Genomic DNA, 24,706 nt, shown 5'->3' with positions numbered 1-24,706 from the left:
GTTGAAGGACGGGATTATGAAATATCTTCCTTATTATTATTATTATGAATTGCACTGGACAGTTAGAATCTTTAACTGTATACTAGAAAACAGGAGACACACTAATTGATTGAGTATTATTACTACTCTGCTATATCATCATCTGTTGAAGCTTTCGCGTAGTATCCATCGGACTATGAAGGCTTTCAAAACCAAATGTGTTCCAATTGGCTAATTGGTCGTCATTCTCGTAGTTTTGCGACAGCTATTAACTTCGTGTATTTTCTGGTCTTGAGGAGTGAAAATCCGTGCTGTCCCACATGAGACTAGCTGAACGACCTCATTCAGTTGAAATGACCTTATAGAAGTCCTTTGTAAAGTTTCTTCACGTTTTTCACTTATTAGACGGGATTCCCACCCAGCGTTTCCAATAAAAGTTTGTCAATAATATCGACTGAACCTGGGGGTGTGCTGTATATGATTATTACTATTAATTATTATCATTATTACTCAAAAGATAAATTTTATTTTTTAATTCGTATGATGATACAACCGTGAGCCCCTTTTACGGAGAAGTACGGCAATATCTCAATCCCTCCTAATTTTATCCGGGCATAGCTGACGAATCAGGCCTATGGTTGGGTCTTAAGTATTCCTGATTGTAATCCATGTGTGTGTTCACGGGCCGGTGTGCGTTTTCTGGGGGAAGAAAAACGAGAGTTTCCAGGTGAAAAAAAACCCCTACCCCTCGTATGAGACCGGCTAACTCACCTTTCGTCAAAGGAGACCAGATAAAGGTTCCTCACGTCGCGGACGGGAATCGAGCCCAGGTCTTTCCGACCAAAGGATTTCGTCTATACCGACTGAGCTACGGAGGCTCTAAAAGATAGATAAATGAATAGAAAGAAGAATCGAAATAAATCTAATAGAGAAAGAAAGTGTGAAAGAGGAGGAAAGAGACAGGGGGGGGTGATGGGTAAAAATATTATAAATATATTTAATATACTTCAAAGCTCTTGAATGGAATGTACCTTTTAGTATATGCTAGGAGTGCATATTTTCGGTATTTTTAACCGTGTGTGCGTGCGTGCGCGCGCGTCCACTTCCAGGTGCATTAGTTTGCCAATCGGCCATTACGACTTTTTTTTTCTGAACCACACGCGTTGAATTTCTCTAGGGAAGTGCAAACACACTTTTGCTTGTGGTTAAGATTTTTGGATGCACAAAATAGCACGTTAAAAGACAAAACTCTATAGAGGAGCATCATCCGTGCCGTAAGAGCGAAGAAACGTGAGGCTATTGCTCCGCTCATTTCGCCATAAAGTTCGGCATCATCATCGCAGATCGTGACGTTATCGTGCGGGCGGAAAGCCGCGTCGATGCCGACATTTGGTAGCGAATTTTGTGTACAGTTAATATCCGCTTAATTTTTATCACCTAAACTTTCGCCCCTCACCGGCAGGATCGGAGCAGAGCGTGGGTGCATGCACGTCTCCCAGATTAGTAATCCAACATTTGTACCGACCACCATTAATCTAATTTATAAAGCGAATCTCGGTTAATAAATAAAATCTTGTCTTTATGGAATAGTTTCTCGTACAAGATGGTCCCATAATTACATTAATTGTGATATTTGGAAAAGGGGGCATATCCCCTCACCTTTAGCTTCGATTGACTCTATACAGTCATCTCTTCTTAGGTGATTCCTGGGGATCAAAACTATTTGCAGACGAAGAAAGGAAAGCAAATTCAAAATTTCTTTTAAGTTTGGTATCAAGAAACATCTACTTTGGATAATTTATGATGGAAACTTGCAAGTACTACTCATATAACGTACTGTAATATGAAGAAAACTACTAAAAATTGCACACGACGAACGTTAATTTATCAAATTTTTCGTCAAGCAAAAACAACTTTTCAACAATGAATACCAGTTGAATTGCTTGATTATTAACAATACATCTTTTATAACGGGTGCAGTGTCAATTGTTATTATTAATGGTTAGCTTATTGTATTATAGACGTACAAGTACATTGGTCTAAACGTTGTCTTTATAGTGCATTTTATTATTGTTTTAGAATAAATAACTAATATTGTATAATTCACAAAACTTCGAACTTGGGGATAATATTGCAACCAAATCAGTCTTCAAACATCTGCAAAGAGATATCTGAAGAGTGCAATAAGGTTGTCTGGTCCGAGTTGATCAATGCTGATGAGGCAATGGTGACAGAAGTATGAATCAATGGAACCATCTTACAGGTGACAACACTACAGACTGCCGGTGATAAAGCTAAGGGAAGTGTTTATTCGTACATTATTGACAATCACAAGCATCCATTCATACTGCTGGTTTTACCTTTGAGAATGGGTACTGTTCTAGTTGAATAATGTGTCATGTTGCTGGACATAGGTCGTTGAGAAATGGTTCCAGGAGTATGGATATTCTTCTTTGGCTGTTCATTTACTGAATCTTAACTCAATTCATCATCACTGGTAAGAGTCGCAAAATCCAATCTGAGGCAACTGCGGTATATGATGGAATCTGCATGACTGTTTAACTAACATTTGTTTTAGCAAGAAGATGGGGAATATGTTTGTGGTGTAATAGGAATTATCGTTCAAAATTCTCTTGGAAAACTTCTCAGTCTCTCGCTTAAAATTTTTAAATTCAATAAACAATTCACACAGGCAAAACTAATACAAAACAACTAACTTCTGGAAAGAACTGATTTCGAACCCTTTCCTAATTTGGTGACAGATGACTTTTGTAGACAGGTGAGAGATTTTCCTCTCTGCTAATTGAAACCTGACGAGACAAAAAAAAAAGTACCGTGCTCAATCTTCAGGGTAGGGGAAGATTAACTAACCCTTAGCCCATTCAAGATATTAAAATATTAATATTAATAAAATATAAATACGAGAGGAGGTTTACAACCTTTTATAAGTGGAATTCATATAACAGCAATAATAATGTGAGCACGATGGTAACCAGACTAATGTAACCACTAGTATATACTTTTCCGTTTTATTTCTCACTTAAGCTAAAATCATTTTGTTCTAGACAAGAAGTAATTTTCATCTGTGCGACAGTCATCCCTAACCGTGTGTTGAACTAAAAAAAATAAAATAATAAAACTGCCATCTCTGTTAAAAGGAACTTCTGATAAGGAACTTGTAATAAACTCCAATAATGTATAAGAAAATAATGAAATCATAAGAACCATTAGTGGGCATAGTGGTTAGCTCACCGCTCTCCAGTCGGTTCGAATTCCGCCATGCCAAGCACATTAATGTTTGTGATAGTCCTACTTTGTGTAGAACGGGATGCTGCAACCCTGCCACTTCTTCTAGCAGAAGGCTTCACTCCCCAAACCCCAGGGGAGTGATCATACGGCGTCTAATGATGTCAAATACTCTATGTTATGATAACTCAAGGGCTATCGTACACTTCTTGAGAATTATACGATGACCTCTTGTAACTCAAGCGATATCTCATATTCCTGAAGGATACATTATGTTCTCACCATTGTTTCCAAGACAATTTGTTATCGTATAATGATGATACAATGGCCGCGAGGCCCCTACGAACAGGTACGGCACCATCTTATGGAAGCAATACCTATTGGTTGCAAATCATTTTCTCTATAATTTGCTTGTGTTTCTATTGGCCGTCTAGTTGCAAGACAAAACAACTCTGCCACCTCCGTATGAGACTGGCTAATTGAAAGCCCTGATAATGGTTTTTCGCTCCCCAGAACGGATTTGAACCCAGGTCTTTCCAACGGGCATATTTTTTGCTTATATCTGACAGCATTATGAAATAATATTGTTAAGGAAGGCTTAATCTACTTTATGTGAAACTGTTGCAGAAGTATGACTTCTAGTATCAAAGGATCGAACCCGATAATCACATTGGAAAGGCCTACTGCCAGAGACACCTACTGTTCATGAGATCAGTGTCTGTCTCCATAGGCACAAAAATGTCATACAATGCATCATTTGGGGTGTAAGAGTGATTACGTTTAATTCTTAAAGAAATTAACGTTTAAAAATGATATTTTTATTGCATAATGTTACTGCTCTAGTGTAATTTTTAAACTTTAGTAATAAATACTGTGACGTTTTGCGTGCAAAGACGAGAAATCTTCATATGAAGAAAATGTGAAAGTAATTTGAATTGGTTTTCTGAGCTTCTTTAACTCACTAGACCAAACACTTGTTAATTTTAAGGATTCTGAATGTGAAATCAATCTAGAATCTATAAATAAACGTTTAAGAAAATCTATCTGAATGCAGTTCTCTGCTATTTTCCTCCCTTTCCTAACACTGTCAGTTATGAAAGTGAACAAAATGAACAAAATAAAGAAATAAAACACAACGCGAAACGGACATTTGAAAGATCCATTTATTTATCAAGAATCAAATATTCAATCATTTACCTTATATTTAATAACTATAAAAAAATCTTCTTTAGACCAAATGGTATTAGCCAATGAAAGGCGAGTTCGAATCCCATCATAATTCTTCAAAATGGGGGGAAAAAAGTTCTTGATGTTAAATAACATGGACTTTCATTATCCTTTCGCATTTTTATCCAGCACAAGAATAAATTAGCTAGAAGAACACACGCAATTGACAAACATACATTGGCATCATAGTCTTAGTTGTCGGGAGACGTAAAATTCTAAAACAACCAAACAATAACTGTCCTTTCACAAACTAATCTGTATTGAGTCGTGAAAAGAAACTACTCAGTTACTTCGATGCTAATTTAACTAATTATAACTACTACGACATTAATGTAGACACGCGGCGCTAATAAAACACGCATAACATACTCAACAAAGACAGTAGTGATATACCATTTATAAATCCCCTTAGCTTGACGTACGAGGCTTAAATCGAAGTATATTTTTCGTCTGTACGTCTGTACCTTGCTTTTGTCGACTTTAGTCTCCTGTCGAACTTTACCCCAACTTCTGTTCCATAATTTGCATATTCTCTGTTACAAGGATGTACGTGAAGACAAATTGAGTAACGCACTCTTCATCCCTATGATATATCGCAAGAAGGGGGAAAATCCTTAGCTATTATACAGAAAATCCTGAAGCTGAAAAAGCAGTTCTCTTTAATAGTTGCCGAAACCGCAGCCATTCTAGAGAGCTGAGAATGATATTGCTGAGTAGACGAAGATGGAAGAGACCTAGTTTATAAGAAGCGTATTGTTAATACTGAGCTATTTGAACACTGGGACAGATTTGTCATACTTACCGCTAGAAGGACTATAGCTTTAATTACGGAGAAGGAGGAACAAGATGGACGTGTTATTGAAAAGAGTTAACAAAGGAAGTAAATCTAGGATTTCAATTTGTGCTTAATCCACCTTCTCTCTCTGTCTCACACCATGATAATAAAAGGAGTAATTCAGAGTTTAGATTTGCTTTACCCCCCCCCCCCCCCAAATACCTGTGTCATAGGATAATATCGTTTCTCAAACTTGTACACCGATTTCTGCTATTATATCCCAATAAAAGCGTTCGGTGACAAGGGATCTTAAGAGTAATCCCCATTAACAGAAAGAAGAAACTAATGCCTACCAATAATTTTGTAATGCAGCCTTTTAGTCCTGAGCATATTAGCTCAAAAGAGATGTTTTTAGTCAATTTCCGAAATAAAGTTTGCAGCGCCTTCTAGCGTTAACTCACCAAAGGTGAAAATGTAAATCATTTTCATCAATAGTAATATATTGGCTTCATAAGATGGTCCCGAATGTCAGAGTAGGTATCCTGGCTATGTGTATGTATTACCATACACTAATATTATTATACACTTTTGGATATTATTCGCTATTAATCAATACATGGACATTTCTTTTAACATAACAACGAATAACTTTCAATAATATTTTCAACTTTATCCCCCCCCCCACACTAGGGTCAATAGAGATGTAAACATCTTCGTAGCGCAGTCGTAAGGATAATACTACATTGGTTCGAGTCCCACCCAGGACTTGGCTTCTTTCCCACAATACTTAAGCACCACTGCCTGCCTGGTTGGCCGAGTGGTTAGCGTATCAGCTGTCCAACCAACAGGCTGTGGATCGACTTGCCGCGTGGGCATAGATGTAAGGGATTGTCGCTAGGTGGGAGATGAAAAAGCTCCATGTTAGATCTCATCTTAGAACAGAGCTTCCGAATCAGGTCAAAAATGAATAAAAAATTATTCGTTGTTGAGTCTATGGGCTCAACATTTCTGTTGAGCCCATAGACTTACATGGGTGGGAGTCACAATTTTAAAAAAAAATGCGTTTTTATCGTCCGTCTGTCTCACATAACAACTGACTAAAACAAAATTACATGTCCCAAATGAAAATAAATAAACTGATAGTATATAAGCCAAAAAAAAAAAAAAAAAAAAAAAGATTGTGTGTGTGTGTGGGAGGGGGGAATTCGGGAATTTTTTTAGATACAGGTCATTGTTATTAACTGACCAATTTTAAGTTAAACAGATGTTTGAAAATTAAAAAAAAAAAAAAGAAATAGGTTCAATAAAAGTATAATGTAAGATTTTTAAACAAATCATATGACTGATGAAGCCACCATGCAACGAAACAGCATACAATTTTACGATTTTGCATTTAGTATTAAATTACTATTAGCCATTTCATGAAAACACAAGTAGGTAATTAATTAAGTTTTTTAATTAATTGTTTTTGGAAGGCTGCTATATTTCTAAGAGCTTGTATAGAATGCATTTAAATTTTGCAATTTCCTAGAATTTACAATATAATAACAATAGCTCCTTTCAAATTTAAAGTTAAAATCAAATAGTTCTTTGTGTCCCCGCTAATATTCCCTTGGGGGGGGGGGAGATATCCTTGGGAAGTCTTCGATATATGTATGTTTACTTGTTTACTATAGGCAAAACACCATAACGAAGTGAATCATTTTAAAAGCCCTCCGCTTAAGTACACCCCAAAGCGATCATTTAAACCTTTTAAGTTATTGGTTGCTTTTAAACAAGCTAATAAATAGCATGTATATTACTTGTTATTGCTACTGCTTACATTCAGTAATCCATTTTGTTTTCTGAACACTCATAGAAAGGTTATAAGAACTTCGTGTGTGTGCGTGCGTGTGTATCAATAAATACTAAGATTCGATCGATATATGTAAGCAAAGTTGGATTCATTGACTAAAGCAATATTATCAAGGTATTTATTAATATTGATATTAATTATAATACTTAGAAAATGTTCTAAATATAATATATCAATAAATAATATTCGTACTTCAAATTTGAAATAAATTTATATTTATTCTTTTTCAATCAAAAAATATTAATGATCAACAACGCATCCATTAACTGCTAACCATTATTATTTTGATGCACATCTGGTTCGAGGCTAGTTAATTCGCCATCCAACATTTATGATATACGAAAACTTGTGAAGGGTCGATACCACGCATGACTTCATATAACAGTTTTCGCTTTCTTTAGTCAATATCTCATTATTAACTATTACAGCACACAAGGTCCTAGAGATTTCTTCTATTCACGGACCTATAATCAATACTTTGCTATTTTAGATGGTTTTTTTTTTTTTTTGAAGCAAAAATAAATATAACACCGGTTTCCTATAATAAAGCTGTGTGCATTGACATGGAAAAGTCTATATATACAAACAAATTTTCTATATATAGATAAAAAGTTACTTTGATTAACAATGTTACGCTTATAGTTTCATAGTTTTTTTGGAGAATGAACCCACTGAACCGAGGATTCCGATAGATTTTTATAAGAAAACAAGAAAAGTAAAAAAAAATCGTTTGGAACAGAAAGTTGCATAAACTCTGATCGGTCATGAAAACATTAGTTTTGTACAGACAGAAAATACTTTTTAAAAAATAGCACTTAGATTTTGTTTTATTATTATCAATGCATTTATCTTCATCTTTAATTAGGATCGACTACACGAGATTAATAGAGAAAAAAAAGGAATAAATGTTATTTTTTTTTAAAAAAACTATTTAATGTTTTATTTAGGAATTAAAATATTTTTGAGTTTTGCAAAAAACTAAAAAAAAAGTTTTAACTTAAAAATTCCAAATACTACTTACTTTAAAAATTTTTTTTTTCATCTGCGTATGTTTCTAGTAACGACGCATGCGCAAAAGTTACTTTCCCAAAATATCTGACAGTATTAAAAATAAAATTGTGTTTAAGAAACTAAATAAATATACACATCTCATTACTATAAAGATTCATGCTTTAACTTGTTTATCTGTGTTTTTAAATATACAGTAAAGTATATCTTAATAAATTATGAAATATTTTATTTCAATATGGTCAGAGATTATCCATTTAATATACGATTTCATGGAAATGATGCGATCACTGGCCACAAATACCTTGACAGGACAATCCCTTCACCCTAAGTGACAATATTAACGCAAGCAAATAATAAGTGCCCGGCTACCAGAGCATTGCTGATTATGATTGGCCCCTAGAGTAACAGCTAAACCCTGGTGTAGAGGCTAGATGCCTCATCTGTGGGTAAACCTGATAATCCCCCCCAACTTTTCCCCATCTCTGGGTGGGTGTCAGAACTGTAAGACATCGCTCACATATTCAACATGATGGTCCATGCATGTTCATAAATCACCATTCTTACATAGCACGGCCACCTACGTCATCAACAAAGCCGGCCCACTCCACCAATCACACGGTAGTCAGCTCACAGCGCCTCCAGGCCCAGAGTTCCGCTGGCACAACGAGACGTCACATGTACGAAGCGGTGCGCACGCCGAATCAGCGGAACCTATCTTGGTCAGCGGCCGACTGCAAGGCGGGTCTGTGATGCTTGCGTAACCACTACAACCTGCCGACAGCATCTACAGCGTATTCATGCCGCTCAGACTGGCCCCCAAAGTGAGTGGAACCTCTGATCCCTCGATTGTGATTGCATCTTTATCCCTCACCTCAATCTTTTTTTTTTCTTATTCCTTTTTTTTTTTTTTTCTCCGAGCTATCTCGAAAATGCCTTCTTTCCTACATCCCAGCTGATGCTGTATATAGATCAAGAGCTGTTTATATTATTAGCTTGTCTAGGAACGCATGCATCCCCCCCTTGTCGTTCCCCTCCCCCCCAAGTATGTACAATTAGTAATCTGGGTGTCATAACGGTCTCGATTTTGGGAAATGTAATAAACTTTCCTCTGTGTTGACACCTTAGAAGAAACTAACCCACAATATTGCAATGGTTTTTTTCTGCGTTGATTATTAAACAGAGATGGTAACGGTGGGTAAGCGTGCATGTAGAGGGGGGGGGAGAGCAATGATTAGTCACCACTCTTAATTTAACTTCTCTATTTTTAGCCTAGCTGGATGGTATAGAATTGTGCGCATCTATTGTGTCTTGAATTGTTTCGCTAAGGGGGAAAAAAACAAAAAAGAAAAAGGGAGAGTGGTAGTCTGAGGACGATCAAAGAAACATGAGGGAGGACACGGTCCCCTTATCCCCTCAGGGGTGAGAGGTTTTGATCTCTTCTCTACGGATGCGGATTGTGAGATGAAGACTGGAAGCAGTGTTCCCACACTCGGAGCGGATAACCACTCTGACATCCCTTCCTTGACGAAGTTAGGTGACGCTAGGCCCATCGGCGCACCTCCGACGCTATCTCTAGTTGTGATATCCTCCACCACCCAAGAGAGAGAGTGACACCACCAACGGGCACACAGCGCAGGAAGATCGCTACTGAAAGGAATGGGGGAGAGGGGGGGAGGTAGAATGGGGAAGAGAGAGAGGGAGTTGCGTTCTTATTTATGTAGCCAACTTGTTTGACGGCTGTCTGCTTGCTTGCCAGTCGATCTCGGGTAGCCCACGTGTGTGTGTGAGCAGAGAAACTTAAGAAACAACCTCCCCCGCCCGTTCCCCCCCTTTTTGGTACCGCTTCAGCGGAGTGATGATACATTCGACGGACGCTTGCGTCCACCGCCGAAAATGTAACTCGGCGCCGGAAAATAACCCCTCCGATTGTGACCGCTACTCTTTGACCTCGCGGACTGTCCGCTGCTTCGCTCCCATCGCTTTTACCCTCGTACTCAGTTCCGGGACGCTGGAAAATTTATCGGTTGGGAAGAAATGGAGAGGGCATAATCGAAGCTGAGCTCCAATAGCGCGCGTGCCCTCAATTTGATTATGATAATCACAATACATTATTGATAATCATAATTGTGTCATGCGCAGTTGCCAACAGTGTATCTAGTAGAGTTTAGCAACTTTAGTCTTTGTCATTGTAGCCGCCAAGGGTTCGCTGGAATGGCACGTCGGAAGCAAGCCCACCCATTGCACATCGACACCGTTGAGCAATTGACAAGTCTGCTGGATAACGGTAAGTGGTCCCACTTTCTTTCTTTGGTTTTTTTTTTTCTTTGATTTTTTTTTTTTTCTTCTTAGGGTTAACATAAGTTGTTCGCCTAGTGTGCTATTCAAAACAGCTGATTGTATTCCCTTACGATGTATATATTTAACTTAGACTTTTCTTTAGGGTCACTTCTGTTTTTGGTTAAGGGGAAAGAGCGGGGGGGGGATAGAGTAGGGGTGAGTGATGTCAAACGTGCATTCAACTATGCGTGTGTTATGTAATGAAATAAACATGCCCGGACTTAGTCTATTATATTATAGGCTTATTTCAAGATAATTATACACACTTAATAATATGGTATTATTAGTTAATTAATTATTAATATGATTAATTGTACAAAAACTGCTCGTTTTTATAGAAAATTCAATAACGAATACGATGACTTATGAACTCCAAAAAACGTACTCACCAACATTCGGTTGCGTTTCTTGTTACCATCCTCTTCCTCCTTGCAATCCTCGTCTATTGGGGTCTGTCAACGGTAGCCTGAAGTCTTCAAGCCGATGCGTTTGAACATAGGTCTCCGCTTGTCGTTTTGCCGACAGCCCGATCAGCGGTTAGTGTAACCCTCGGCTGTGTCGTCGGCAGCGGTCGGTAGCTGACCGCAGTTCGTTATCGGCGGTCTGGCGCAAGTTCGTGGTGACAGCAGACGGGGGTTATTCGCCGGTTTATCGTACGATGTTGGGCGTCGCTTACAATCCGTCCCGTAGTTGACATTTTGAGGCACCGTCTATAAACAGGAAGGCATCTTTGGTGGTTGTTGTTTTTAATATTTGAGCAACTGCATTTTTATGCTTATATCATCGGAGTGTTGTGGTAGACATCTGTTCCAATAATTTATTATATGGGAGAAAAATATTGCCTTTTCTTCCAGGTTGGTTATTGTTATGAATTGGTTTTGCATCATCCGAGATGTTATCCTGTAAATAACACGATGCAGAGAAAGAGAATGTATTTCAAGTATAATATTTAATTACAATCGAGTATCAACATTATAATAATCTTTATAACACAAACTCCGTATCGTCTTAAAACAAATACGTTTAGAATATAGCCTTTATAATACTTGCTATGTATTTATAACTCGATCATTGCTATGTTGATTTTTCCCAAATTTGAAAAAGTTGGTTAATTGATTTTTCCCTTCTGACCTTAGAGTTCATTGGTAATTTTATTTACGGTTAAGACTTACTGAATGATCAAAGTTCAAAAATATGAGTCTAAAGAAGAGTACTTAAGTTCATTTATTATTATGTTTACAAAGATTATAATTTTCTTTTTTCGGCATTCTTTGAAAACTTTCGTAGACAGCAAATGTGTCTTCAACCCTTTAAAACTTCGCGTTCATTACATATATGGAAAGTTTTAGAAGAATAGAGCAATACAATTAGTTTTCGAGAATCGCTTTTTTTGGGGGAGGGGATTAAATTCGAACCTAAAAAACAGAAAAATTGTACGAATTGTTAGGATGATATAAATTGGGAATTTTGTATATGACTGCAACGTCATATACAGGGTTGGATTTACGCATAAATTAGACAAGCTACAGCTTAGGGTCTCAGATTACAAGGGCCTCCGCCTCATTATAGATAATCTAAAAATTTACCCAGCAGAGAGGTATCTTACAAGTGATAGCTTTGGGTTACAACTTTTTAAACCCGACCCTGATCACACACACATATTTCAGATTTCCGTTTTTTTTTTAACTAGAGTTAAATTAATTAATAAAGGATGAGGATAAAGATGGGAATTGAAGATTAAAAGTAAAACTTGTTGCTCATAAGAATTGAGAAAACTTCTCCAAATACAATACATTCCTCAAGTGATTCCCAATGCACAAGCGATTCAAGCAAGTATGTGCAAATTGGATTAACACTTTGGTATTTTCCCTAATTATATATTGGTATAAGTAGGCGTCCATCAACCCCCTACTCTCGTAGTTTACCCACCAAATGGTTAAGTTGGAGTCGGTATATCGGATTTAATTTCCATTATCGTCTTCAAACATAATGGCTTTTAAACACCACACCTTCCGCGTCTTACATTCTCATTTCTCCCCTTCTTGACCAACGTACGTCTTCTACAAACAGTCGGCAAATCGCACAATCCACCCACTAACCGAAGGTGTGGTGGTAGAATAGGAACCTTAATTTTCAACGGGGTACCGATGTTTCTAATCCTTAAGTAAACCTAATCTAAGATTAAGAAAGCCGGCAGTACACCCTCTTCCTGTCTCCTGGTAACTTACGGGAGAGAGAAAAAAAAAGATTATTTAGGGATTGTTTTTGCCCACCTATGAGCAATGCAAATACTCTTTCCTTCTCCACTTGCCTACAGAATTGGGTCGTTTGAGAATATTGATCCACGCCTTGATGTAGTAGTTTTTGTAACCGCTTGAGAACAGGTTTAAAAAGGGTGTATTGTAGCTCTTTCCATCCCAAACTATCTTGTAAGCTACGGCAGATCTTGCAAAAGGCGTCAATTTATCGAATAGACACATTGCAAGAGTAAGAAAAATATGAAAATTGACTTTCAGCAAGATTGCGTAACTATAGATATCTCTGGCTATTTGAATATCGAAATACAGTGCGAGGGTGGTGACGTTGGGATTCTATTGATGCTTATTGATTGAAGCGAAGGAGTAAATTTCAAAGAAACCACAAGTCTCTTTGATGGTTATATAAATAATTATTGCTAAGCATGCGTTCATATCTTTATAAATATTATCATTAGGTGGGATACAGATGCAAAGAAAAGATATCGTGATTTTGAAAAAGGAGGAGATGTAAATAATATATATGTGGGACATGGAAAAAACGAAACCGCTGAAACTGGATACACAAATTCTAAAGGAACTAAATCTCTGTCAGCCCCGAACACTGATTTTAATTATTTATTAGAAACATATCATAAAAACCCGGAATGCTAAGCCTTGATATTGTAATATAGGATAATCCTGGTTAGCATACGGTTTGCACCGTACCAAAAGCGAAAATTTAACTGAGAATTATCTTAGGTCGAATTACCGGACAATATAAATATATAAGAGAGGGTGATGAGGATTTGAAAACATGCTGTGATTATTCAGATATCGTAATGTCGGTTTGAATCGTAACTTTTGTAATACACGAAGAAACAAATGGAATCGAATTATGTTGATGAGATACAATATGAGGCTATAATTTGGTGGGTAGCAAAGGACACCTCTGATCACTCAGGAATCTTGTTAAGTGTATGTGTTTAGTCTAACCAATAGGTTAGGCTAAACCAATCATACTCTATGAGGAAGTATTTGATTTAATTTCCAATTAACATGTATAATAGCTTTTTTTCTACTAAATATTAATCGCATGCGTATAACAGTAATGAACATGGTAAACAGAAATCTTCTGATTGGAGGAGCGAATATTTCAACAATACATTTTTAATTAAAGAAGGATTATACAAAAATATCGGACTCTGTTTTTCAAAAAAAAAAATACACGAAAAACCAAACACACCAATTTCTTATACCAGAAGGTGGCTATGGGTTTCTAAGGTGTGGCCGACATAGCGAATCACAGTAATCAAACTGAGCTCCGTCTACTTGGCAACCCTCTGATTACCACCCTAGTCGTTGCCGAGAGAGACAGATCGAGAGAGAGTAGCACAAGTGGCAGGCATATGAGCACCATTTGTCAGTTGGCAACTACCTGTTCTCAAAATGTCCCTGTTGTACCCCGATCACAGACAATTCGCCACTGGCCCCAAAATCTTAATCCCACTTACTCGTTCATTTTCAGCGTTCACGTAATTTCATGGGACTTGTCGCCTATTCCCGCTGAAGGCTGCCATCACAGTTCTAACAACCAGGTGAGCTCTTGGCGCGAGAGGCAGAACTCTGTGTTTGTAGATTTTCGAAGAGTGTAATGTTCCCCCTCCCCCCCCGCTACTGATGAGAATGTGACATTAACATAAGAGGAATTAACCGATTTGGAAGAAGTTGGGAGGTGAAAGGGATACAAGACGGGGGAAAAAAAGTATGAAAGTAAAATTATTTATTTATTTAGCTAGAGCTGATTTTAGGTTAAATAATACTTTCTGAGCTGCCGTTAACATTCATCTCTTCCTGGTTCTTTTAATTTTAAGTAGGTCCAAAACTCAACTATTTTAGTGATCTATCCTTCTTGTTATACTAATGAGTACCATTTGTGCGAAATAGACGGAAAATAAACCTTTGAGTTTGAATTTATTAAATATATTCTCTCATTTCGGTCTAGAAAATTCTTAAATCTTAATATACCAGAAAGCTAAAATTCCTATTATCAGAAATTTTAGCTTTCTGTCTTTGTTTATTTTACACCTCTAAACTGATAATAATAATATGACAAGAACTTATCGGTGAAAATCAGATTTGGTTAGTTTCGGTAACCGAACTGCAAACGAATACTAGATTCAGTTAAAGTTCAAACAAAGAAAAACAGTTTATTAATAAAATTGAAATGTAGAAAAAAAATTTGTTAATGAAACTGGAAATGTACAAAGAAGAACAATTCCCTATTGAAACTGAAATGTACAAAACGTTTTGTTAAAGAAATGGAAATATACAAAGAAAAACAGTTTGTTAATGAAACTGGAAATGTACGAAGAAGAACAATTTATTATTGAAACTGAAATGTACAAAACATTTTGGTACGTTTTCTTTGAAACCGAGTAGTGTTGATTGTAACAATAAATGTATAAGACAATTCATTGTTAAAAGAAAAGCAAACTGTTAAATATCAATTTTAACACTTTGCTCAAATGTACATTATAAAGTGCACATTTCGCAAACTAAAACTATATTATTTGTTTGAACTTCAACTCTTATAACTGTAACAGAATTCGTTGTTCAACTTGCCATGTTACGTTAGCTGATATGTAGAGATATTCTACGATCTAAGGTGACATGGGACACAAAGGTATGCATGTGTGCGGTATATTTTCAACCCTTTTTTTTTATCCTTATAAAGCTGAAATCAATATACTTGTCTGCACTACACATCAAAGCAGTTCGCTCACCATTAACATCCGAAATAAACACGGCACTTTATGGCTTCTCTCCCAGTGTCATTACCGGCGGTTCAAGCAGCGTTCTGCGAATATTGTGTATCCGAGAACATAAATTGCTTCTATAACCTAATTACATAGCCTCCGAAAGGACAAATTTTAGTAATACATTCTCTTAAGTAGCAATGAAAGGCAAGCCTGCTCCTACCCCAGCTTCCGCATCCAAACTGACTCTGGAATTCTAGTTGTTTAAAATAAAAATATGACACTTCAGCTTACAAGGGCTTGTTACACCTTTTAATATGAAACGCGTGACTCTAAAAGGTTCTGAATTGTTCGATGTAGTGTCTTAAATAAGTTGATTTTATAGCGTATATGCTATCAGGTATCATTCTTTAACTTTGTGTTTGATGTGAAATGATTCGCATGGGAAAAAGCGGCATGCTGATAGTAAAATTGTTATAATTTCAATTGTTGTAATTGTAACAATGATGAAAACGAAAACAGACATATTCGATTTTTACAATTGTTGTGTCTATTTATATTTGTTACATTGAAATCGACCTGTTCGTCAAAAAAATTAATTATTGCTCCTATATAAGTGAAATAATGTGTTGTAACAATTGTAAAAACTGAAATAGAGCTATTCGATTTTTACAATTGTTGTGCTTATTTCAATAACAATAATTCAATTGTTATCAAATCGCTGCTCGAACTGAAATAGACATGTTTGTTGAAAATTTTCATTGTTGCTGCTATAAATATGAAATAATAAAAAATGAATTAGTGGGTTAACTGAAATGTAGGTTGAAATAGAATTCTGTCACCTTTCTAAGCAGTCTTTTATACAAAAATATTTTCTGATATATTTAAACACTGTATATATTATGCTTTCTTTTAAATCTTATTCTATAAAAGTAAGAGCCTGGTTTTGCTTGCAAGGGTAAAAGAAGCCAAGTGATAAACATTCTTAACCTCACAGTATTCTTACTACCGTCTTTTAACTCCTGTGGGTATGGAGGGTTTGTGTTACCGCTCTCCTTCGAATTTACCCCCACAGTTTTACAGTGGTTATAAAAGCCCGTACTGACATCTGTTTTAGAGTCGGGACAAACAGGGATTCAAACACAGGGAAAAACTGTAAACAATGCGTAGCTTATAACACAAATGGTCTTTTACAGCCATGTTTTGTCCTTTGAGATGTTTTATTACTGGAAGGGGAAACAGTGAAGATGCCACGCCTTAAGGGATCTATAAACACCTTTGGTTTACTCTAGAATTTTCAAGAAGTAAGAGGGGAACAGGATTATTGTTGAAGCAGAAAAAAAAAAAAAAAAAAAAAAAAGGTGAGGCGATGATGTTGTAAAATCTTGGGGATGAGGAATTTGGAGTATTCGTATGGGCTTATAATGTATATGCTTACCCGAGGTATTCAAAAGGGGTGTGGTGGGGATTTTTATACTTGGATTATGGCTTACTAGAGGCCATTGTTAAAGAATGATAATGCTGTGCGCGTAAAAGATAACATAGTAACAATTATGCAAATAATTTGATAAAGATTGCATCAAATGGCTGATTATTCGGGGAGTAAATTTATCCCCCCCAATGAATTACTCATCAATTCTAATTACAATGTGATCATTCGATCTAAATATCCCCTCCCCCCTACAAATAAAAAAGAAACACGACAGACGCATAGGCTGAGAGTCTAAGAGATAAAATATTTGTATTATGAAGTCCACAATAATAAATCACGCAAAAGGGGTTCTAATAAGTTCTTCACCTTTAGTAAGAATTGGGGAGGGATAGTAAACAGCCCCTTTTCTTTTAATTTATTTACATTTGAAGACAACTTTTCCCCCCTATGTTTTATGGAGTTGTAGCACAACTATTTTATTGCGTCCAGAGGGGTCTTCTCTAATCTCCCTCCCCCCCCGAAACATGCCATATTCTGTCCTTTGGGATTCGTGTAATGGCAGAGACGTTGACTACAACCTGACACACCGGTTGATAGTTTAGCTGCTAAGCCTATTCATCACCGATACGATACTGAAGTTCCATGTGTTTGTATATCGCAACCGGTTTCGAATTTTCCACCTCTCTTCAAAACTAAGCTGGACGAATTCGTTTTGCCTCCGTATTATTCAGAATAACTACACCTGCTTTGTGAATAAGATTTTTTTTAGTCCAATTTCAAGCATGATTTAATGGACCAAGCATTGAACTTTGTTTTAAATTTCGATTTATTTTAGGTTTTTCTTTTAGCCTTTTATTAATGGTATATTATAAGGATGTCAAATATGATAGGTTAGCTATTAACACAAACACTATATTTATTTATAAAATAAGAGTTCAGAAAACTTTTGTAAAATACTGATTTTGTTATTGCATATTAGTATCTGCATTTCACACTTAACGACTGAATACACGTATCCCAAAGTAGGGAGATTAAAAATACAACGCGATCAAGTCTACTAGATTGGAAAACCAAACATGATCCACATCAATCTTAATTAAAGCCTTTTTGGGAAGAAAAAAAATAATAATTCTTCACAAGTTTGTAAAAGAGGAAATCATTCTCATACCGGAACAATGGCAAAAGAGGGAGGTTCACACAGCTGTCAAAATTCAAGGACGTGTCACACAAATCCCCCCTTTCGTCACTAATAAAGACAATATTGGATTTCTGGGCATGCAACCCATGATGATAGGCAGCTGGTCAGCATGAGATCTGCGTCTTCACACGACTCCCTTACCCCTCGCAGGAGGATGGGAAGACGTGTGTGGGGGGGAAGAAAGTTGGTTACCAACACGTGATACATTTGAATGGGTGGTTCTATCATCTACATCTGATGTGACCCTAATCTTTTGTAAAGGTCGTGACCCCTAGGACAAAGGCTAATGATCGCCACGTTCATCCCACTGCCTCCCGCTTCTGGACAATGGACAAGCGACAAATGGTCACTAACGGTACATATTGTTCTAAAGCCTCCCTGTGAGAGAAGGCTTAACCACCGCGGTCTGGTGGAGCTTGCAGAGAGAGAAAGAGGGGGTCAGAAAGGGTTAAGTAAATGTACGGGGAACAAAGCGCTGATAGAGTTCACATAAGACTGGGTCAATAAATGCCAACTCTGTGGACAGACGGGGATCGTAATTGCTCAATATGAGCAAATACAGTTGTATAAGGGAGTTCAGTTAGCCAAAAGGGGTTATTTAAAAACAGGAAAAGAAGCTACGAGGATATATTGTCATTCTTTCAAGAAAGGTTCCTGCCTAGTTTCGTCCTCCTTCTTGGTAATAGTATCTTACTCTTTATATTGTTTTTTTCTCGATAAATTTCTGAGATGGTTCATTATTGACACTGGTTTAGTGCCTTCTACATGTTTTCTGTGCGGTCTTGTATATCCTGTTTCGCTTTATTCTTTTTCTTCTTTTCTAACATCAAGGTTTTTGTTTTATTCAGGAACTTTAATTGTAAGTTAGTTTCATTTTTAAAAAATTGAATTTGGCCTAAATAATTGGTTTGTATATACCATTCACACTAATGTGGAGAACTTGTGCTGCATCCCACAGATTCGTCGAGAAGGAGAATCTCTCTCTCTCCTTAAATACTATAAACGTTTGTTCATTGGTCGATATATTTATTTATTGTAAGGGAGACATCAGTGAAGATTTAACAGCGATTATTTACACTTTTCCATAAGTTCAAATGCGTGGGTTAAATTTGGAAAATCATCAATGAAATGTTAAGAAGATGATAAAAATGGTTGGTTACACTATCTCAGCCAACTAGGCTGGCAGTTATCGTAACGTAAATAAATGTTCAGAAATAGAATTACTACATTCCTTTCGGAAGGGGGAGGAGGTGTGTTTTTCTTTAAAATCAACAATTATTCCGTGTGTAAAATCCAGAACCGTTATTCCAATCTAGTGGATGAGCTGATGTTTAGAAACAACACAATTAAAACACTTTTCAACAGCAAAAAAAAAAAAAAATAATAATAATAATGTTCGGTACTAAAAGAAGACATGAGAAGGAAAGGATGTTAATAAAATGCACATTTCATTAACATTCTAATGAAATGTGGATTTCATTAGAAATATACATTTCGTTGGATTATCAAAAAGCATAAAATACCCTAACGCTATCCATACTGATAGTGGATGCAACAATTTGCATTTCAACTTTTTTTAAATTTCAATCCTCTTAATGTGCTGTTGACGCACGATTTTAACAGCAGCAGCTGCAGAATTTCTAACCGTTTACAAAGACGTCAATATTCCCTTCAGATACTACGGGGCAAGATTTGATTCCTTAGCAGGAATCCTCCACTCTTCAAGTGAGGAAAGTTATTTAGGAAGTTATCTTCAGCAAATAAAGAGGATGAGAAATCTCTCGAAATTCCAATCTTGAAAAATCTTCGGGAGGGGGGGGATGATTCAGGAAGAACAAGATGTATCAAACTATTATTTATTCAGCAAGTCAATGCCGTAGAGATTCTCTGAGAAGCATTTGGGTTTATTTCTGATGATATTCTTATGTAACCACTACCCAGTGTTCTAACGCCGATCATAACAATGGACGAAGGGAACAACTGATGTAAGCATATGGGCAGGGAGGGTACAATAAGCGAGACAACCAGGTGATTGCCCCCATGGCAACCCTTGCAAAAGTCGATCTTCCTAAAGGGGAGGACACAAATTACTATACATTCTGTGGCCTGAAGCGATGTTCACCTTAGGTGAATTCATGATGGCTAATTATTGCAAAAGATCTAACGGGTGCAGAGTAAACGTTGAGAAGAATAAAATATGCTATTCTGGTTAATAATTTCCATAAAAACATCTCAGCAAATTCGTGCTACACACTTAACAAGCAGAATCATAGCTTTGGGAAGAAATGCATTTTGCAAGCCGTAGGCGCACGTTACTTCTGATATTCAATGACAGATTCCTGAACGCTGATCTACTTATTTTAAGCAAGATCAGCGTATCGTGATTAAAATGCAAACTTTCAATAACAATATTAATAAAACATCGTCCATTGCTTTGATATCACGGTATGTAGGATCTATCATGCCGAGACGAACTGCTCTGTTACTTGAGGACCACGTAGCTGACTTTTTGTACAGTGTTGCAATTTTCAATTAATACTTTTATAAAATGATCTAGTTATGAACATTTAAGGAGCAATCGACTGATGTTCGCAAAGTTTTATGGGGGTATAGTTTCTCAAGTTAGAAAAAGGAGCGGCATGTCATATGCTGTATCAACAAAACTGTGAATGTGTTCTACGCTGAGGAATTGGACATATAAAAGGAAAAAGAGCAGATGAATGAAACCTTGTAGAACTTCAGCATTTATATTATGATGGGTAAAGGTATTAATAACGTGAGAGACCCTTTAAATTAACTAAAGGAAAAGAAAAAATCAACACCTAGAAATACAAGCCTAACCACGAATGGATTTAGAAATCAGTAAGCTGTGATTCTCCATCACCAATGTGTGTGTTTCAATGATCAACATCTTATTGATTCCGTAATATAAAGTAGCACTGAAAGACATATAGGTGCACTTCATGAACGAATCGGTGTGACTTCAATGAATCGTCCGCAAACGATCACCTTATGAAGATACCGTCTCCACAGTCTTATCGGTATGTTTCCACTTTACACTCCCTAATTCATTTGACTCTCAACTGAAAGGTGGAGTGTGTCTACAGGGTAATAATGAGTTCATTTTAACTGGCCTGATATAAAGTAATATTTGTTTGAAGGTGATAATCTCCTGAATTTGCATCGTTCAAAACCTCCTATCCCGAACTACAACTTTCAACATCCAGAGATATTTTATTAATCCGTATCACTTAACAAACACTGATGACAACAGCGATAAAATATCACAGCGACACCTAGCAATAAAAGGAAAAACAACTTCATTAAAAAAAAAAAACTATTCCTATTTACTTAATTCTCTTAAAAAATTGGTAATTAATCTGTGATTCTTGATTGGTTATTCTGCTTAAGAAAACTACACTGGGCATCACCGTACGCTATGTATTACCGTATAAAAGGAGTTACGTACACTTTATGAACCATTTATTCTAATTTCAGAGCTTATTTCTTTTCAACACGTGGCAGAGTTAAAACAGATCTGAAAGGTCAGTACCTTTTCAAGATTAACCTGTCACAGGCCGAAAGCATGACACTGCAACACGCTTAATAGTAACACTTATCACGCAAACTCTCCTTTCTCTGTGTGTGTATGACGTCACTGAGATAAAGTAGGCCTTGGAGACACCAGACGTAGCATCGTCAGTTACTTTTAGCGACGAAGCTAACTAAATGTCTGCTGGCCTATTGGATGATTTATACTGCAATAGAGCAACGATTTAGAGATGATTCTACGCAAATCGTGTAGTTTGAGAAATCATATTGAAGAAGAAAATACCAAGATTTAAAAATAGCTGAATGGATAGGTCGTTCGACTAATAATAAAAAATAATAATTATAACTGACATTCTCAAGTATGGTCGTTGGCTTAACGATAGTGGCTATTTTCTTATATTTCAGAATTGGTTAAAAAAAAAATCTAAGATAACCAATATGGGGCTTCAGTTCTTCCCCCCACTCCCCCTGGTGCTTCCTTATGCAACGACAGAAGCGTGCTTGGACTTTGCGTGATGCAGTGTGGAATGTAATACCGGGTCTCTGGGGTTTGGAACAATGCTTGGGGGCGTTGCATGCAACATTCTTGCATACACGCATACTTTAAAGGTTCCCAACCACCCTCCCAACATCCTGTACGTGTTCGTAAATCATACGTCCTGATGTCTTTACTTGCTCCAGCACCCTTCAAAAAACCGTCTTCAATACAAAGTGCGGTCAGCTACAAGTCGGGCGCTTTTTTTTTTTTCCCTTAGAACGTGCGAAGACAGATATTTTTACTATCTTACACATTCTTGCAAAAGTCCCATGTTTAAATATAACGCTTTATAATATTTAAGCCGACAAAGTTATGGTAATAACAATAGTTTATGAGATGGTTAGAAAATATCACTTCTATTCTATATGAGGAGTTACTGTTTTGGAAACAAACTGCAATAGTACGAAAATAACAGCTTACAAATCTGTATAAAAAGAACGATAGTTTGTATAAAGATCTGTGAGAGAGAGAGAAAAAAAAAAGATAGAAAATCTACATAAGATTGAAAATCTACATAAGAAAGAATAATCATAGAAAACATACTTTATAAGAAAAGAAACTTAGTAATACAAACAAACGCACAATTTTACTAATACGGTAATTGTCATATTAAATAGGATTTAATGCTGTAGCAACATATATATATATATATATATATATATATATATATATACTGACAATGCAACATAGGGACTGCTTTTCCACGTAGGAAAAGCCTTGTTCACATGGAAACGTTACATCAGGCCTCCACTATGCGAGATAGTAGTCTCACACCGGGCGATGAAATTCATCTCCCATTTAAAGGCAATCACAAACATCCACGCCCATGGAGGGATTTGAACCCGCCATCTGTTTGTGGGAGAGCGGATTGCCTAACCCACGACCAACCAGTTCGGTAGGAATTTAAGTGTTCTTAAATATAAGAATCCACACCAGTGTATAGAAAATATGGAAGCATTGGTCTTGCTTAATAGTTTGTTATAAACTACATAGTCCGTATGAGCAGTACATAAACATTGGCAAAAACCATGTATTCTAAAGAAGCAAAACTTGAAACACAAATATCAATCCAGATGAAACTAAGCATTCCAAACAACTTGTACAATTACGATAATATTTGCAGTGACACAATAAAATAATACGTTATAGGTAGAACAAAGAAAAATTATTTAATAACAATCCCACTGACGAAAAGTTTGCAGAAATCTGCAGCACATGAGTGCTGTATGTGGAAGCAAAGTTAAACCAAACACCGAGAAAATACAATAAGCAGTGCCCCAAAATGAATACACTTTTGCTAGTGTCGCATTTTTATTATTTTACTATAAACAATTGTGGCTTAGTTTTGTGCTTGACAAGACTTAAAATCTTATGAAAAACAACAAAATATTTTCCCCAAAGGATTTACTGCCGACACATTAGATGTTACATTGTCAATCAATTAGATTACGATATTACTGCTTGAATATGAGGCAGCCCCTATCAAACAACAAGTTATTGTTGGTAGGATTTATAGTTTATCTTCTCCTAACTGCTCCCTTCAAAAAAAGTCACACTTCTTTACTAATTCTAGAGTTACTACAGAGTTACCTTTTTCACCTACACCTATCCTTTCATAAAAATTAAGCTAATACTTAAATGTGTGTAAAGATTACATTTCATTTGCTTGGATAACTTGTCATTATGTTTACTTGATGCAAATATCCATATTACTGTTTATTTAAAGATGCTTAACATCGTATTGAAAAGTCAGTCTACAAAAATTTCAGTGTTTCATTAACTGTCGTTAATAAAACAATAGTTATCAAAACAATGGTTGTTGTGACTTGATTATGAAACTCTGCAAACACTGTTTAGAGTTGCAGAGAGTAAACTGTGACGTGAATCCTAGCAGCAAAGTTGGAAAAAACTGGAGTACTGCAGAGAGGAGATGATGTATAATTAGAATAGATAATTTTAATGTATTCCCTTAATGGGGAAACTGAGTATGCATGAGTTTCTCCAGGGTCCTAACGAACAGTAGTATTTCGTGTGGTTGAATTGTTAATACAGAACAGACTGAATGGAAATTAAGACTCCAGACGCCCACCAAGGCGAACATCATGCAAGTATTAAATGATGTGATCAAATGGCGTTCGTGTTTCAGACAGAATCCTCTCAATTAGGAGCTTTTCTCTAAAAAGAAATAATAATAAAAAAAAAGCTGAGGACATATTTTATGCACAACTTTCCGACACAGATTCATACTTAACTCCTGCCTTCATTCCAAACGACATTAGAAGCAACATTGAATCGATAACTGAACTTTTTTTTCCTATGAAGAAAACTAAGTACAACCATAATTAAGAAGTCTGCATATTTAATGATAAACCATCGGGTAATTAATCAAAGGCTACAGCGGCTACATTACTGGAAGTGCGCATGTGTCGAGTGAAATCAACAGAACAGATTCGATATTGTTGCTTCATTTACGCCACATTTTATATTTGTAGGGAGGGTGGAAAAGCGTCTGAGTGAGGGGGAAGGATGTCAATAAAGCTCATTAGTATTCTCTTGTGGATGA

At 36.5% G+C, this 24,706-nt stretch overlaps 1 protein-coding gene across 3 annotated transcripts in view; it reads left to right on the top strand.

Moving 5' to 3' along the window:
- The first annotated feature begins 8,788 nt into the window (after nt 1-8,788).
- LOC150096881 (sal-like protein 1) overlaps nt 8,789-24,706 on the top strand; it is a 153,013-nt gene continuing 137,095 nt past the window's right edge. For 2 of the 3 annotated variants that reach the window (XM_090408557.1, XM_090408555.1), the window contains exon 1: nt 9,620-10,377. In XM_090408557.1, coding sequence (XP_090264683.1) covers nt 10,305-10,377 — 73 coding nt within the window. In that variant the 5' untranslated portion in view covers nt 9,620-10,304. Of the gene's footprint in view, nt 8,915-9,619; nt 10,378-24,706 lie in introns of those variants that run through there. The other variant, XM_090408556.1, reaches the window with a different exon arrangement.

The sequence above is a fragment of the Typopeltis vanoorti genome, chromosome 18 (assembly GCF_054136105.1).
Source record: "Typopeltis vanoorti isolate ZY-2024b chromosome 18, IOZ_Tvanoo_1.0, whole genome shotgun sequence".
Classification (NCBI taxonomy): domain Eukaryota; kingdom Metazoa; phylum Arthropoda; class Arachnida; order Uropygi; family Thelyphonidae; genus Typopeltis; species Typopeltis vanoorti.
The sequence above is the reverse complement of the archived record's forward strand: the minus strand, read 5'-3'. Positions and strand labels throughout refer to the sequence as shown.